Below are 15,789 nucleotides of genomic sequence, written 5' to 3' on the forward strand. Positions count from 1 at the left end.
TGCATGGCAGAGTCCTCTTTATACCACAGACTCTTCATGAAGGGGCCAGCAAAGACACATAAAAGTGAAGGTCGATCTGATGCAGAAGAGCTGCCACTGGGATGGTTCTTCCAGACAAAAGAAAACCAGCATCCTGCCATTCAATCATGCAGACAAATGCCAAGCCTAGCAAACGTCCAGTAATGGGCTGCTGGGTTTGTGCTGCAATGCACAAAAGTGTTGGAGACCTCACAGTGATATAACCAGGCTGAAGACTGTGCTAAAGTCATGTGTTTATTCACCCACACTGGGAAAACATTGTGAAAACTGCCTCTCACTTGATCCAAGTGTTCAGGATTCATTACTACACACTTCTTTCCATATTTAGCACAGACATTTAGGGAAAAAAAATATGTGAAGTATGTAAAAATGTATACAATATGTCATGACAAAAAAGAAAGAGTTGCTTTTGTGTTACGGAATCACTGCTGGATTTTGGCTATGACTGATTCAGTGATTTTTTTTTCTGGTCTGATTTTCACCAACTGTCCAATTCCAACACATTGTCAGCAAATGTATTTTTGGCTACAACCAAGTTATTGCTCTTTCAAGTGGTAACACACCTGAGCTGGAAAACAAAGTCAGAATAAACCAAAGAGTGAGTTCAAGTGAGATCAGAACTCAGATGGAATGAACCACCTGCTACTCTGAATTCAGCAGATGACACCAACCAAAAAGGTGACCTGCATGACATAGCCGTACTTCAGACTTAGGGCTCACACCGGTCTCTACAGTAGGCCAAAGAAGAACGTACTCATACTTAAGAGAAAAGGGGAGGACATTTGCATCCACATAAGGCTTGAGTCTGTTTTGGCTGGGTGCTTTTTTTCAGCTTGGTGACTTCTAGATCATATAAAGAATGCTGAAAGGTTTTCCTTCTCCATTCCACAGATCTAGATGTTCAACTCACAGGCAGGAAATACCTTTGTCCTCCCTTTGTATGTTTTCCTGGAGTTTGGTCATTCATGAACTCATTCACACATACGTAACCATTCCCAAACAGCCAGTAATTTGTGGGAATAAGTCTGCACAGAGATACATGAACTAGCAGGAACAAGCCCTGTATAACAGCAGCCCATAACATGATTCTGCAGGTTTGAGACATTCAACATTTGCAGAAACAATATTAGCAACTTGGTATTCTGAGAGAAGAAAGGAAAAGTCAAGGACATTCTATAGAGAGTGAACTGAAAATAGGAAAGCATTAATTTAGCTCCTTATAGGCAGCACTGCCTGCTGTTAAGCCAGCTGGACAGCTGACATACCCATTAACCACTAGGAATCACACTCTGCCCACATATGATAAAACAGGAACTGTTTTCTAGGTCAGTGTGGCTGAGTAACCCATCCTGACAAAGTCCACATTGAAGATCCTCCTGTGTTCTCTGTCGGCTCTGGTGTTGCTTGTTTTGAAGTGGGGGACAAATGGATTCCTTTATGCCACTAACTTAGGACTATCACAACTTTTGCACCTAAAATAAAAACTCTTTGATGAGAAGAAAAATAAATTCCATGCAAGACAAGTATCTATCATGATACTCATCCTGCAATGCTGGAGGAGGATATAACCTAGCTCCAGTAACAAATCAATTGTCCTTGCACTACCCATTGTAAATAACACATATATTTACTTAGGGCACTGGAACAGGACGACATGCATGCTTGATGCTGAAGAAAAGCCTGTTCATGCCTGTTATACCGGAGAGCTTGTACAAGATTAATTCTTAAAAACTAATTGTGTTTCTTAGATTCTTAGAATCTTTTACTATGAAACAAATGAGACCGCTTGTAAGGTATGCCACCTGATTTGGTCCCACCTGAGCACTTTCAAAGATGGAAACTTGAGTTATCACTTAGCTGAAGAAAAAGGAAAAACCACTGACATGTAGGTCTGAAAGTACTTAAAGTGGTATCCAAATCTCTGCTTTGCACTGGTTCTCTATGGTGTGTAGCCTCTCGGATCTTACTGGACCAATACCATGCTACAGTGGAAGCTAGTGTAGTGGTCCAACTGTATTACACAGGAAACATCCATGCCAGAGAGGAGACAGTTCTAGTAATTTTTTATTTGCCAGGCTCTAATTCTGCAACTTGCCCATTTAAATTAAATACAAATCAATCACAGGATGTTATAAAAGTGTCCCACAAAGAAACATTTGCTATTAACAGAACAGAAAGGTGACACATCAAATACACCAGTTATAATAAAACCAGCATTCTTTATTACCCCATATGTATGCAAACAGGACAGGGAAGTGTCTGTCCTGTGGCTTTTAGCTGAAACCGGTTTTAGGAGTTTTGATCTCCATCAGTTGAGACAGGCAAGCTCAGTGTTACCCACCCATGCAAGCTCCACTATACGTTACTTGCCATAGTGAAGAGCAAGCACCATGAAGTACCTGGCAGTGGTGAAATGTCCTCATACTATGAAGTCCATCAGAAGGCAGAAAAACTCCCTTTCTCAAATGCATTTACAGATGTAAATCATTAGGTAGTGACTGCCAAAGCACAGAAGGTGCTTAACTGTTCCTTGTTTCAATTACTTCAAACAAATACTGTGATAAGCTTCAGGTGGTGACAAATGCCTGTGACCAAAGCACTTGGCACTAGAACTGGCCTCTTCCTTAGATAGACTCTGCAAGTGGAACAGTGCTTATCCACATGCTCCGCTATTCCATGGAAGAGGTATGAGGCTGCACCACATGCAGCCAGCTGGGTAGACAGGGTGCCATTGGAGGCACCTGGGAACAACAGTCAGCGGTGAATTTATGGTGCACGGCACCTTGAAAGAGCACAGAAGATAAAGGCACAAAAATAAAATAATTCTTGAAGTAGTATTCTGCTCAGAAAAGCACCTGGTCATTTTGTGGATAAACACTTTCCTCACTTTTAAAGACAAAAATATGAATATTTTTTCCAGTTCTCCAAGGAACATCCATGTTAATGACAAAACTATTAAATATCCTACACACACTACTATGGTAGGGGACAGAACTTCTGGACAGAATTCTCAGGATAGAATTCTATGATTCTATAACTTCTACCTTGCAGCCCTTATCATGAGGTGGGGAATCACCATGGGTGCAGAATTTGACCCTTATGTCCTCACAACACCCTTGTGAGGTAGATAGATACCATGACATCTGCTTCAGAGGCACAAACTGAGGCAAAAAGAGGTGAACGGTTTTGTGTAAAGGCTGCACAGCAAACCTGGGAGAACTCAGGTCATGCCCACAGATCTCCCCACTGTAACACACTGCCTTACCTCCCACCCAACTTCATCTCCAGGGCTGAATGAAAAGCATCCACATACCACTGACAAAAGACACCTGTAGACTACTTCTGCTTCAGAAATGACATAAACAGGTGCTACAAAACACTTTTCTCACAGGACTTGAATTCCAAAGTACACAAGGCAACTCCTATTCCTGTCAGCCAGCACAAGTCCTAATACCTGGGCCCCCAAATTCTTACAACGCCTTCAATTAGAGCCTTTCTCATGCCTTGTCTCCACTCCAAAATTCCAGAGTTAATTAATAAGGCACATCAGGGGCTAATCCGTGGACTTTCACAACAGGTGTGAAGTCCTCCAGGACACTGGTCATTTCTGTGCTGGCACTAACAAAACACTCGTTAGCATGTGAAACCACACCCTGTGGCAGAAAGGGGGAAAGGCTCCTGGCCCTGCCAGTGCCACTATGCAAGAAACACAAAGCCAGCCTTAATTCATCATTGCCCAAGACATCAGCTGAATCATGACCAGCATGGAATTATGTTTTCTCAACCCTCAATAAGGGTGTCTAAATGCAGTGAGATTTGGGAGTGAAAACAAGGCAACGGAAAATGTGTTGGATGTTCTCTTGGAAGAATTCCACCACATGGTTGAGGCCTGACTAAAAACATAACATAACATAACACAACGCAATATACTCTTCCTTTCTTCGTCACTAGATAAGTGACAACAGGGATTTCTCTGTACAACTGCTGACTTGTGGACGTACGTAATAGTTAATGAATTTTCAGCCCCTGCCTGAGTGCAGTGTTCAACACTAATGATTTACAAGTACATACCAGTGAAACCATTTGATACAACAGCCTGCCCTCTCTTTATTTAAAGTTTTGATAAATTCTAAATCTCGACCTTGATCAGAGGTACAACGGATTACTTGATCGTACTTATGATCCAGACACATGATCCTTAGGGTTGTGTAATTAAACAGCACTTTTGGTTTTAGCACAACCGAAATAAATTTGAGTTGGTTCATGCCTAAACTGATGTGTGGTTCCTGGACGACAGCAAACACCTGACACTGGATCTGAAACTCTATATAGGGCTTCGGACAATAGGGAGTAGTATTAAGGGTCCTTTCCTTGTTTAACACATGAGTTCTTCACTGCTCACTGGTTAGTTGTGCTGTTTGCCCAGGTTGGGAATGTGTCCAGCTCAAACATAGGTCTTCCCCATGTGTTGATGGCCAGTGTGACACAGAAGACTCCAATGATGTTCATCACTATTCCAGATCTAACCTGTGAAGACAAAAGTCCAAACCAAAAACAATAACCAAACACCAGCACAGCAAATTGCAGCAAGGCCTATTTGTACATAGACAAGACAGACACATGGTCAACTACATCACAGAAATAGCCACTGTACCCACTGCCCTACATTCTTGCTTAGGTGGAAATACCAGGGAACACACTGTGCAAAGCCTTTGAACATTTTGCTGTATAACTAGTCTAGGAGTTTTAAGGCATGTATAAGAAATTGCTGTTATTAGTTAAAGAACAGCTTCTGCCCCCTTCAAGTCTCCAGTTAGAGAACTGATAATGTTTGGGTGTTCGGTACAGAACCTGGCACTGTGTGGTCTTGCAGGCAATCAGAGGACCAGAGCCTAGGGCAACTGATTGTTACCTTCTGCTTTCAGCTCCCGTGGTGGAAACAAGGCTTCAGCTACACTCGCTAAAGCCCCAGATGACTGACTGGAAAGCACTGACTGCATTTTAACCCTTCAGTGTTTAAGAGACTTATGACTTGTCAGTTTTTAATTTCAATTGGGCTGGCCTGTATGTCTGCCAAAGCCTGTGAGAAAGGTACTGTTACTTCAGAGATGCAAACCTTTATTGGAATATTAACACCCCATAAGAGAGGGGCATAGAGTGGTAGTTACAGTCCATAAGAGCTTCCTTTCAAAGCTCTTTCAAAGTACTTTTGAACTACTTGGCTAAGAAAATTAAATTCTCACAATATTTCGGGATAAAAGCAATGGAGAGCTGAAGATAAGAGACCAGGTAATTATCATCTTACCATATCCAAAACACGGATGTGGCCGTAGGAAAACACTATCGCATTTGGTGGTGTTGCAACAGGTAGCATGAAGGCAAAGGAAGCACTGAGAGTACCAGGCAGCATAACATACAAAGGATGGATCTTGATAGATGCAGCCTGCAATGAAATGGAGAGACATATTGGAGGTGTTCCAAAAGAAAAGCATACAGAACATGCTCATTTTGTTTCCTGGTATTAGATTATCAGAGTAATTGACAACCATTTTATTCTGAAATCCACATATGCTTAAAGATAATTTTGCCCTCGTTTCCTTTCCCACAATACTTAAAAACAATGCTTGAGTCTTTCTTGTTGTTTGTTTTGCTCTGTGGTATGGTATAATTTGGAGTTCTGGTCAAATTTATGCAACAGTCTTTTCTTTGACCTTGGACCACACTTTTGCCAGGGTAACACAGGGATGGGATTATAATCACCAAGACATGTGGAGTAATACTCCGAGATGTTACATAAACTCTGTGGGACTCAGAACTTAAGTGCCAATTTAAGTTACTAATAGCTCAGCACCTTGATTGGGATAATTTTACTTTGATGAAACAGTCTAGAATAAAGCAGTTGTACTTTCCAAATTAAAGAACAAAGTAACCTATTTTTCCCTTTATGCTACAATTTCCATTCTGCTCAGAAAAGGCAGCAACATTTATCAGGTTTTCCACCACAAGTTTTAAAATGTTTGTTCTGGCTTCCTATGGAAAATGACACGTTTCTAATAATCAGGCCTACCATTTTCTATATTCTAGCATAAAACCATGAAGATGAAGGAACCATTCAAAGGGATGAATAGTGCTGGATTTTGTTTTCATTTGGATTTTTTGTGTGTGTGTTTTTCCAGTTCTGAGATGATGGTTCAAATACAAAATGACCAGAAGTAACTGATGTTTGTTGATTAAAGCGACTGTATTAAAGAAGTGACTCTCACTTCACTTTCTCCAGGGCCAAGGGACACACCTCACAGGAGACTTGAACTGGCTTCCTTTCAGTGAGGGTACCATGGGGTAGGCATCCTGAATTAGCTTCTTCCCCCAAGAAGTTGGTTCTCAGGCTTCAGGCATATACGTAGGGCAGACTGGAGAAAGTTGGCATTCCCACTCTCTGTCTACGTATGATGCTATAAACATAGCGGTGAACACCAGCTAAAATCAGTAGCCATTATGGTATACTGTCAGGTGGACTGTTTCATTACTGGCTTTCAGATTAATGTTGCAGCAACATTCAAGACAATAAATACGATATTGCTTTGCCTCTAGAGACTGTCAGTTTAACTGATTTTGTAACAGGATGGAAGTAATCTTACCATGGATGAAAAGACAGGTAGGAAGAGGGTGGCTGTGGCAACATTACTGGTACATTCGGTGAAGACAGCTATAATAAGTGAAAGTACTGTTGCAATGGCCCATGGTGGGATTGATCCTAGTGGAGTCATTTGATGACCCAGCCAAGCTGAGAGCCCAGAGTTCTGACAAGAAAAAAGTGGGTTTCAGTGAGGCTTAGAACCCCTAGCTCATGAACAAGGGCTCATGTTATGTGTAACATTCCTACCAAATAATGCTAAATGACTCCTGAATTATATAAACACCATCCAGGAAAGTACAATGATCTGTAACAAACACTAAAAGAAATTCCTTGCCAACTAGACATAATACTGAGTCCATAATACTTATTTTTCTGGAAACCAAATGTTGTGATTTAACTAGGACACCAAATACTTCCTCACACTTTGGTTACAAAATTATGTTTTTTTGCTAACAGAAACAATTATTGCTGAGACTATTGCAAATATTTAATGTATCACTCAGAAGTGTCCTGGCATGTTCTTCTAAGGTTTCTAAAGATACTGAAGCTGTATGAATGCTCTACTGTAGCAACATAGGCAGTGATTGACTCAGCTTACAAAATCTTTGACTTGATGGCTTCTAATGCTCTGGAGCTTTTAATAACATATGTATGATGTATGTAGATGAATGTAAGTCCCTAGAGCTTTAATTTAATTTGCCCCACGGTTTAAAACTACCTAGCCACAAAATTTAGCTCTGAATATGAATTTCCCCAAAGCATTGCATTGTTGATAGCTAAGGCTTGCTTTGATTTAGATGCATCTTAGCAGTGATGAAAGAAACAATATGGTTCACCTCAACATTCTTTCCTGTTTTGGGAATTCAGATGCCTTTTCTGTGAATTTATGAATACAGGATCAAACCATGGGCTTACGGAATGCAGCATATTGCCTGGCAACAGCCACTGACAAGAAGTTCAAGAAACCCCACTGTACAGAATTTTGGAAGATATCTACCCACAATGATTTTCTTCCTGACCACTTCAGTAGTGGTTTCGTTTAAATCTGAAGTGATATATCCTTTAAACAAACCTCAAATGGTTCTGAAAATCTTACAAGTGTTATCTATACTTCTATTTTTCAGCCAGGGCTGGGATTGGGATGATATTAGAATTAAGAAAAGCTGCTTTTCTGGTCTGTCCAGCCAGTGAAGATCCCAAACTACTCAGCAGCCTCCAAGAGGTAAGACAAATTGAAGAAATTTGGTCAGAGCACACAAATTCCTGAAAAAGAGGCACAAACATTCACCCCTCCTCACAGATCTGCCTCCAGATCTGAACATCTCTACTGGGTTTGGCTTTGGGTGCATGCCCAGTAATACAGGACTAGATAACAAACCAGGGAAGTTCGCCTTTGAGTCAGAGAAAAACAGATGTCAGGACATACTGCGCTTGCATCAGCCAAAGCAAAACCTCCTCCCAGCAGCAGCACAATGCTCCAGGGCATCTTCCTCTGAACCACATTCCAGTCTAGCAGCGGGGCTGATAAAAATGGCTTTTTTATATCTGAAGTGAGAAATGAAAAGCAGAACATGTTTTAGGAGAGTGAAGACATTTTGTCTCCTGTTCTATGATACTAGGGAAATGCATATTACTGAGAAACCTGCACAGGGTAAAGGTAATACATATGAGCTGGGACCACGCCCCAGCCCTACCCAAGATGTGAGGGAGGTGAGCTACCCTGAAGAACCGCATGCAAATCCAGGACACGTTTCTGCTGTTAGCTGGAGCTGGCTAACTGTTCCACAGTGTTACAATTCCTCTTTTAAATACCTTCTTCAGTCTGTTCAGGGTCAGACATGCTTGGATTCCAGCCTATGAATTTGGGTTTATTAGCAGGAAGGATAAACAGTAGCAGGGCAATAAACACAGCAGGAGCAGAATCAGTGATATACCTAAAGAAGAAAAGAGAAAATAGCTTAGAAAATAGACATCTTTCTCCTAGAAGATGGCTGCCTTCCAGCATGGCAATCACTGCTCTTTGTCATCCTGGTTGGGGCTTGTACATTAGCAAAATGGGTCATTAGTTCATGACTGAGGTCTCTCAGACCTGCCACAACACCAATACAGTAATAAAAGTAACTAGCTACAATACGCATTAATAACCAGTCACAGATGATGACAAGTCCTGAGAGCAGGGTTCCTTCTCTGTGGTGAAGCCAAGATTCAATAGTTGTATCTCAAAGAAAGATGTATAAAGACATGAATGTCCCGTTGTACATTTAATGTTCTTAATATGCCACGGACATTATGTGAAGAAGGCATTCAAAGGACTGAATCAATTTCCCAGTGAGTTCTAAGCTATTGTTTAGAGGTGATATTATCAAATATTCAAATGACACTGCAACTGATTGGAGCTCATACAAACAAAATACTAACGCGTACATCAGTGTAACTGAGACCAGCATTACAGAATTTTCCTTTAGGACGTTCAGCTTGCTCCATGTCCCAGTCTCCAGACTTCATTGCAGTACAAACTGTCAAACAACAGATCAATTGGTGATCTCACGCACAAGCAATAGGATCAAGCCCAGCAAACATGAATTCAGATAAGGTTGGAATGAATGATCCCGCAGTAAAAATGGAATGTAAGAGCAAGGGAATCTGATGCACAGCCAAGAGGGTACAGGATGAAAAAAACCCTAAAAACTTACTTTTCTCCTTCTGGGAAGAGCCTGGTGGCCCAGCCTTTTACAAAGCCTGGGTGTCTGGAAAACCACAAGAGAACCAGCAAGACAAACATTAGGAGGACATTGAATTCAGCATAAGAGATTGGGCCTAATTTCTTCATTTCTGCCTTCAGCACGTTGTATGCAGCTTTTTCTTTAGCAGTTCTCTCTGTCCCACAGCCCCAGCTTTTTTTAAAGCTTTAAGAAAAAGGGAGAAGAAAATAGTGTAAGTAAGTATGACCATATTATTATTACACGGATTTAACATGCTTGCCACTCTGAAGCTGTCGCTCCGGGGGACAGACACAGACTACAGCAGAGGCCAGGAACAAAGAATTGGCAACAGTGTCAAAGTATTTCATGGGGACATGCCAGCTCTCACCGAAGAATGGGGTCTATGAACGGATGTAAGTCTCTCCAGTTTGGAGCAACCTGGAATGAAAAACTCAGTTTTGAATCAAGGGTAGCAAAACAGATATGCTAGCTCTCCTAGGGTTGAAATTCTCAGCTATGAAATTGAAAATTAAAAAGGCAATTCTGTCTGAATGTTAAGAACGTATAAAGCTTATAAATAAAGCTTAGTGCAAATCCCATAAACACAAAAGGTTTCCAGACCTCAAAAGTTACAGTAATAAAATTACTCATTTTATGAGTTGCTGTATAATGGAACTGCTCTCTGCTACAAAAATAATAACTTGTCAGTGCATTTGTTTTATCCAAATTTCTCAGTAAGCTGATCTGCATTAGCTGAAGGGTTTACTCAGTGAGTAAACACAAATACTCAATAAGTTAAATACTCACTTGAGTCCCATGAAGGAGCACTGTAGCCAAAGCCAAGCTAGTACCAACATCAGAATCATGTTTGGGAATGCAAATGCAAACCAGGAAGCAAAATTCACAATATCATTATTGTTGGGGTATAACCTGAAAAGAAAAATGCTTTCTGTATGAATGTCAAAACATTTAGCAATCTATTCTCCCTTTCATATGCGCTAGTGACAATTATACATGTAAATCTACGACAATCATTACAAGTAATCATAGGCAACATGCTTGAAGTCAATAGGAAGGCAGCCGGAATTTCAGAGCAGAACTTAAATGATCCTCAGTTTTCCCTGTATTTTACTTTAATGCATATAGGAGCTCATGTTGATATTTTAGGTCTCAGTAAGACAAGCATTGCTGAAAGATCTCCCACATATTCTAGGTACCTTTCACATCCAACATGCCTGCACATTTATCCCAAGACAGGACATTCTATCTTCCTCACCATTTGTTCTAATAAGAGAGCAAGAACTGTCTTTCCTGAAACTAATAGCTGCATTTCTGCTCACTTCAATAAAAGACAAGAGTTGCTAGTTGGCTTAAAAGAATGAAGCCAGCATTTTAAGAATAACAATTTTTGTTCTTCCCTGCGCCCACCAATTATGACTCTAAGAAAAATATCCATAGCAAATTTCCAGATGGGTTTTAAAACCAACAGGTAATGTGGCTGCTAAGGCTAAAGTACTACCAACAGAAGGAAGCAATGTTGAGGGACTGTTGTGGAGTCTGCAAAATTTCCACTGTAGATTAGGTTTCATTTAAATAATTCCCAAACTCAGTTTAGTAAAGGGAGTATTTTGTGGCTAACTCCTTTCCTTTACAACTGTATCTGTGCAGTTTCCACAGCCACAGCATGGAGGAATAATGTTATAGGAGAGGCTAAGCTATTTTTAGCTCTCTTCGGTATGCTTATGAGACGAGTTAATCATACATTCTCTGATGCTCTTCACTACAGTTCCTCTGCTGATGTGCTGCATTTCGGTTGAAAAAGAGGAGGCAGAAGAACCAGTATCTCATGATCAACCAGTTGTCTGCTGATTACCAGCAAGTATTTCGAAGTTTCTCAGGAGACCTATAATACCAGCACACAGCTGCCAAGAAGGGGCTGAAGCAGAAAAATTAGGCCTATCACTTCATACACATTCCTCACTCTCAGTCCATCAACTGGTTATTGCTTACAGTTTGCAGCTGAAGCTGTCATCTAAGACTAGTCAGTTGGTCACAGAAACAGTAAGATCGTATTTGATCCTGTAAGTAAAAGAAACAGCAAGCTTGTGTAAGAAACAGCAAGAATGACTTACTGATTCATCTGGCCTTTCAATACCATGTTTGGTCCTGTTCCAGTGAGTGTTGCAGTTCCTCCAATGCTGGCAGCATAGCATACACAAAGTGTCATTCCCTTACATATACGTTTCCTCATTTTCTTTTCCTCAGAAGATCTGGGGTCATCAGGGACTTGTCCATTGCTTATGACTAGACACAAAGAAGATGACTTGCCTCAAGTAAAGCAAGCACGCAGAGAGTTCAGGACAGGGTCTGCAGGCTCAGTGCTTCCAGTTTGTGTATGTCATTCATTTTAATTAAAAAAAAACCCCACAGATATGTTCCTAAATACTTTGGACTCATGTTCATGAGGTGCTGAAGGTTGACAGGCTGGGTCTACATGATCCAAGGATGCTGTTGTCCATATCAGTGCCACAGCTTCTCAGCAGTAATTTCCGGCTTCACACAGAGGCTTACCACCAGCCAGATATTGCAGTCACTGGAACCATTCCAATACCACAGTAAGAACCCAACTAGCTTTAACAGCTGTGAATATGGGCAGAAAAAACCCCACCCAAAACCGAATTCTTTCCTGGCATAACTGTTAAGATCAATATGTTATGTCAGTTTACACCAGCAGTGAAATTTTGCTGCTGTGTCCACTGTTCTCTGAGGTTAACAGTCTAATCTTGAAGTCTGACTGGACTAATGGAGCAGGATGATGAATTTATGGCAGTTTATTTCAACCAACTCAACAATACTAAAGAGTATTTTTTGCACGCATTTATTACCTTCACTACATGTTAAAATAAATTAGTCAGCAAAGCCAAGCAGATCCTTCTAAGTAGACAGAAAGCCAGCAAAATTATTATTACTGGTCTTAGAGCAGAAGTCCAGTTTTGGGAGTCAAGAATCAACATTAAAAAGAGTATTTTCAAATATGAAAACTTATCTTTAATACAACTGTTTGGAAGCTAGATATGAGCAACCTTACAGAGCACTCTGTGATCAAGTGGCATTCTGGTGGGCTTGCACATCTTACATAAACACTGCATCTGAGCTTTGCACAATCACAGTGCATTCCCCCTTCGCAAGTGAGGTAAGAAATGAAGCAACCAAAAATCAGAGATCACAGTTGTACCTAAACTATGTCTCCAAAGTTCAAACAAATATGGCAGTTATTAGTCAATCTCATAACAGGGCAATGTCTGGGACACATAAACACCCTTCTACACTGTGTCTTCCATGGACGTGTAAGCCAGAAAATGGGTATGGTGTGTCCCAGGCAGAAGGCTTGAGGTGTGGGACACAGTACGCACCACCACCATTTTCACTCGTTCTTGCACAGAGTCACAAAGGGAATTGTGGCAGATCAACTTGCTAATTCAGTGAAATCACACCTCCATGAAAATCCCCAAGACAATCCTTCCTCCTCTGAAAGAGATCTTTAATGGTATTTAATAATATACCCCTCTGCTATAGCACAGCAGAGCACTGAAATCAGAGGGACTGAGTTTGTGCGCGTGGTTGAAGTCAAGTGAAACCTACTGCAGAACCACAGCATTGACAGAAGGACCTTGTGGAGTAAAGTATCAGGATAAGATCACACTTTAAAGTGTTCCAAAGAGTAGTTTGTCTACTGTGAGTCAAATGACACCAGCTACTTTCCATGTAGCGTTTAAAGTATTCCTCTTTCTTCTTCCCACTTCCACATATAATCTGTGGAATGTATCTCTCAATAAAGAGATATATATTACCCCAGAACCAAAATAGGTTGTATTTGCACAAAATTTTTCAAACACTCCTGCATGGCTTAGAAGTTGAATCCCCACTGATAATCACAAGATTTAGAAAGTGGGATGCTAGGGGGTTGGACGGTATTTCCCACAGGATATGCTTGTCACTTCCCTGAGCAGGCACTTAAGTCTAGAGAAACTATAGAAGGATGACCCCAACATTAACAATCTGCATGGGATTTAGCACTAAGCATAACAAAATGTCAGCCACCAAAATTGGAAGCCATTTTGTAAAGCCTACATGTCATGCATTTAGGGATTTTCAGTCAGGTTACCATCCTCTTTCCTTGGAAAAGGTGCAGAGAACTCCTTCTAGGTCAGGGAGCTCTGAGTGTAGCAAGTTCAGCAGAATCAACTCACTGCTGAGTAGGCCCTTACCATGCACTGAAGTGGGATCTGATGCATTCTTTTCCTCCAGCTCAATCACTGTATTTGTTTGCCCGGTTGCTTCCTCCATCATGGTCACATCATACTCCGTGTTGTCCATTTGATCCAGGACAGCCTGTACAATGGGAACCATCATAGCAGTGGTGGCTGTGTTACTTATCCACATGGACAGGAAGGCAGTGACTATCATAAATCCCAGCATGAGGCTGAAAAGAGAAAAACAGACAGAGGACAAAGGAGGAAAGAAAACAGATGCTGCTAAGCTTTGTAGTCACTGTAATTTTGACAGTAGAGCCCAGGGCAGGGATGTGTGTAGCATCCAGTAATACAAAGCAGGGCCAGATTCCCTTCTAGGACAGTTCTGCCACCTTCACTGAAGGAATCCCAGAAAGCCATTTAGCTCCTTAGTCTGCTCATAATTAAGTCTGTCATCATTTTGTCCCCAATGGTAAGCATCTAGAAATTAGGCAGATGGTGGTTTTTTGCTAAAGGACAAATAAACTGTTCCTGCTGCCAGACTTCACCTCTGGAAGCTCTGTACAAGTGCAGCTAAAGAGGTTCTTAAAGGCCCCCTTCTCTGCTGAGTGTTAAAAACACCATCCCTAGGCCTCTGCTAAATTGTCACAGGCAAGGAAGAAATAATGTAATACTCTTACAGGGCAGGTTTCACCCCAAGAATCAGCAGGACCCTCAGCGCAATCCTTTTGTGAAGATTCCACTGTTCAACAGAAATTGCAACAATCAGCCCTCCAAGAAAGAGCATGTTTGTGTCATTTAGGTACTGCAAGCACACCTGAAAGACAGAGAAGGTAGGTCAGTGGCCCAAATGTTGCCTCTTGCTAGCTTCACTAGTACATGTTGCCTTCCATCCTCTCAAAGCCATTTACTGCACCAGGCCCCATCCCAACATCGGCAGAAGGAGCAGTAGCAGCCTCAGAGCTACCTCCAGTTTCCTGAACTCTTGATCCCCTGTTTAAATGCCCCTGTCTAGTGCAGGGGCTCTTTGTGCATCATGAACCTTTGTTTTGGATCATCAGGAGTTAATAAAGTACAAAATGACAGCAGTTTCCTAAAGCATCGTTAGGGGCTCAAAGTATTGTGTAGGTACTAGAAATGCTAAGCTCCAAACCGGATTTCTCAGCACCTTTAGCACACCTGTCCTTACCAGCTTGTTGGCCAGTAGCGAACCTGGGCTACAGGACCTAAACACAGCCTTGTCTCCCTTGGACTAAAGCACTAGCACAAACAGCCAAAACGAGCTTTGGAGGGGACGCAGTGTACTTGCTGGCATCATTCTGTTTACCCTGTCAGAAGTTTGTCCATGCATTTTGAAATCTCCCACAGGATATGTCAGCACTGCTCTCTCATGGGATGGGTTATGAACACACAAGCTGCTGGCACTAGCGGGTTGCTCTCCAGCAGGATCCACACCCAGAAACAGACCTTCCCCTCTACCACCTCAAGCCCCACACCTGTAACATTTTGGGCAAATGTGTATTTAGTTCAGTATCTTCCCATACAGGAATCCTGAACACTGCTCAACATGTTCAAAAACAGCACCACACAACTGAAGCGCTTTCCTATCATCAGACTTGTTTGCTAAATATTGATGGGGGATCAGAGCAACGGGTATCCCCGCATCAGATCCGGATTGAGCAAGAACTGTTCCTTACTGATTTAGAACTCTGAACTCCGAGCAGAGGGAAAAATACCACAGGCATGAGGGAGGTAACAGCCAGTGGGATCACTTCAGTGCACCAGTACACAGCCATGATGATGATGATATATGCACATTTGGCCTCCTGCAACATAATGGAAGACACATTTAACATATGAAACTATTATTAAAGATAAGAAACACATCGGTATCTCTTATAAGGGGTCCAAACACTCCATTGTCTGTAGCTTAACAAGTTATGCTGAAATAGGTAGCAGAGACATGAGGATTTAAACTTGTACTTTTAAACCTTGTTCTGAAGTCACTTGCATGAAAAGATCTTTTTCACCACAGCGTTTGTCCTAATGCACCCACACAAGATGTAGGGTGTGAGAAAAACAAACCTTCTACAACTAGGTAAGAACACAGTCTGCAGTGTGCAAATAACCTCTTGGCAGTTGAGGTAAGCAGATTTCA

The 15,789-nt window shown here is 41.5% G+C and overlaps 1 protein-coding gene across 2 annotated transcripts; it reads right to left on the reverse strand.

Annotated features, from left to right (window-relative positions):
• Positions 1-4,291: 4,291 nt before the first annotated feature.
• Positions 4,292-15,451, reverse strand: SLC13A5 (solute carrier family 13 (sodium-dependent citrate transporter), member 5). Of its 2 annotated transcripts, none has more exons than XM_010293136.1 (11): positions 15,329-15,451; positions 14,312-14,448; positions 13,735-13,861; positions 11,511-11,701; positions 10,186-10,308; positions 9,370-9,582; positions 8,489-8,610; positions 8,103-8,221; positions 6,678-6,839; positions 5,345-5,482; positions 4,292-4,566 (listed from the first exon to the last, which is right to left on the reverse strand). In XM_010293136.1, the coding sequence occupies exons 1-11, from the start codon at positions 15,425-15,427 to the stop codon at positions 4,438-4,440; spliced, it is 1,560 nt and encodes a 519-aa protein (XP_010291438.1). In that variant the 5' UTR covers positions 15,428-15,451; the 3' UTR covers positions 4,292-4,437. The 2 variants fall into 2 exon arrangements, with proteins under 2 accessions (XP_010291438.1, XP_010291437.1); XM_010293135.1 differs by having other exon boundaries at positions 8,103-8,232; positions 8,539-8,610; positions 11,511-11,682; positions 13,647-13,861.
• Between the last annotated feature and the right edge of the window lie 338 nt (positions 15,452-15,789).

Source organism: Phaethon lepturus, unplaced genomic scaffold (genome assembly GCF_000687285.1).
Source record: "Phaethon lepturus isolate BGI_N335 unplaced genomic scaffold, ASM68728v1 scaffold24368, whole genome shotgun sequence".
In the NCBI taxonomy this organism is placed as follows: Eukaryota; Metazoa; Chordata; class Aves; order Phaethontiformes; family Phaethontidae; genus Phaethon; species Phaethon lepturus.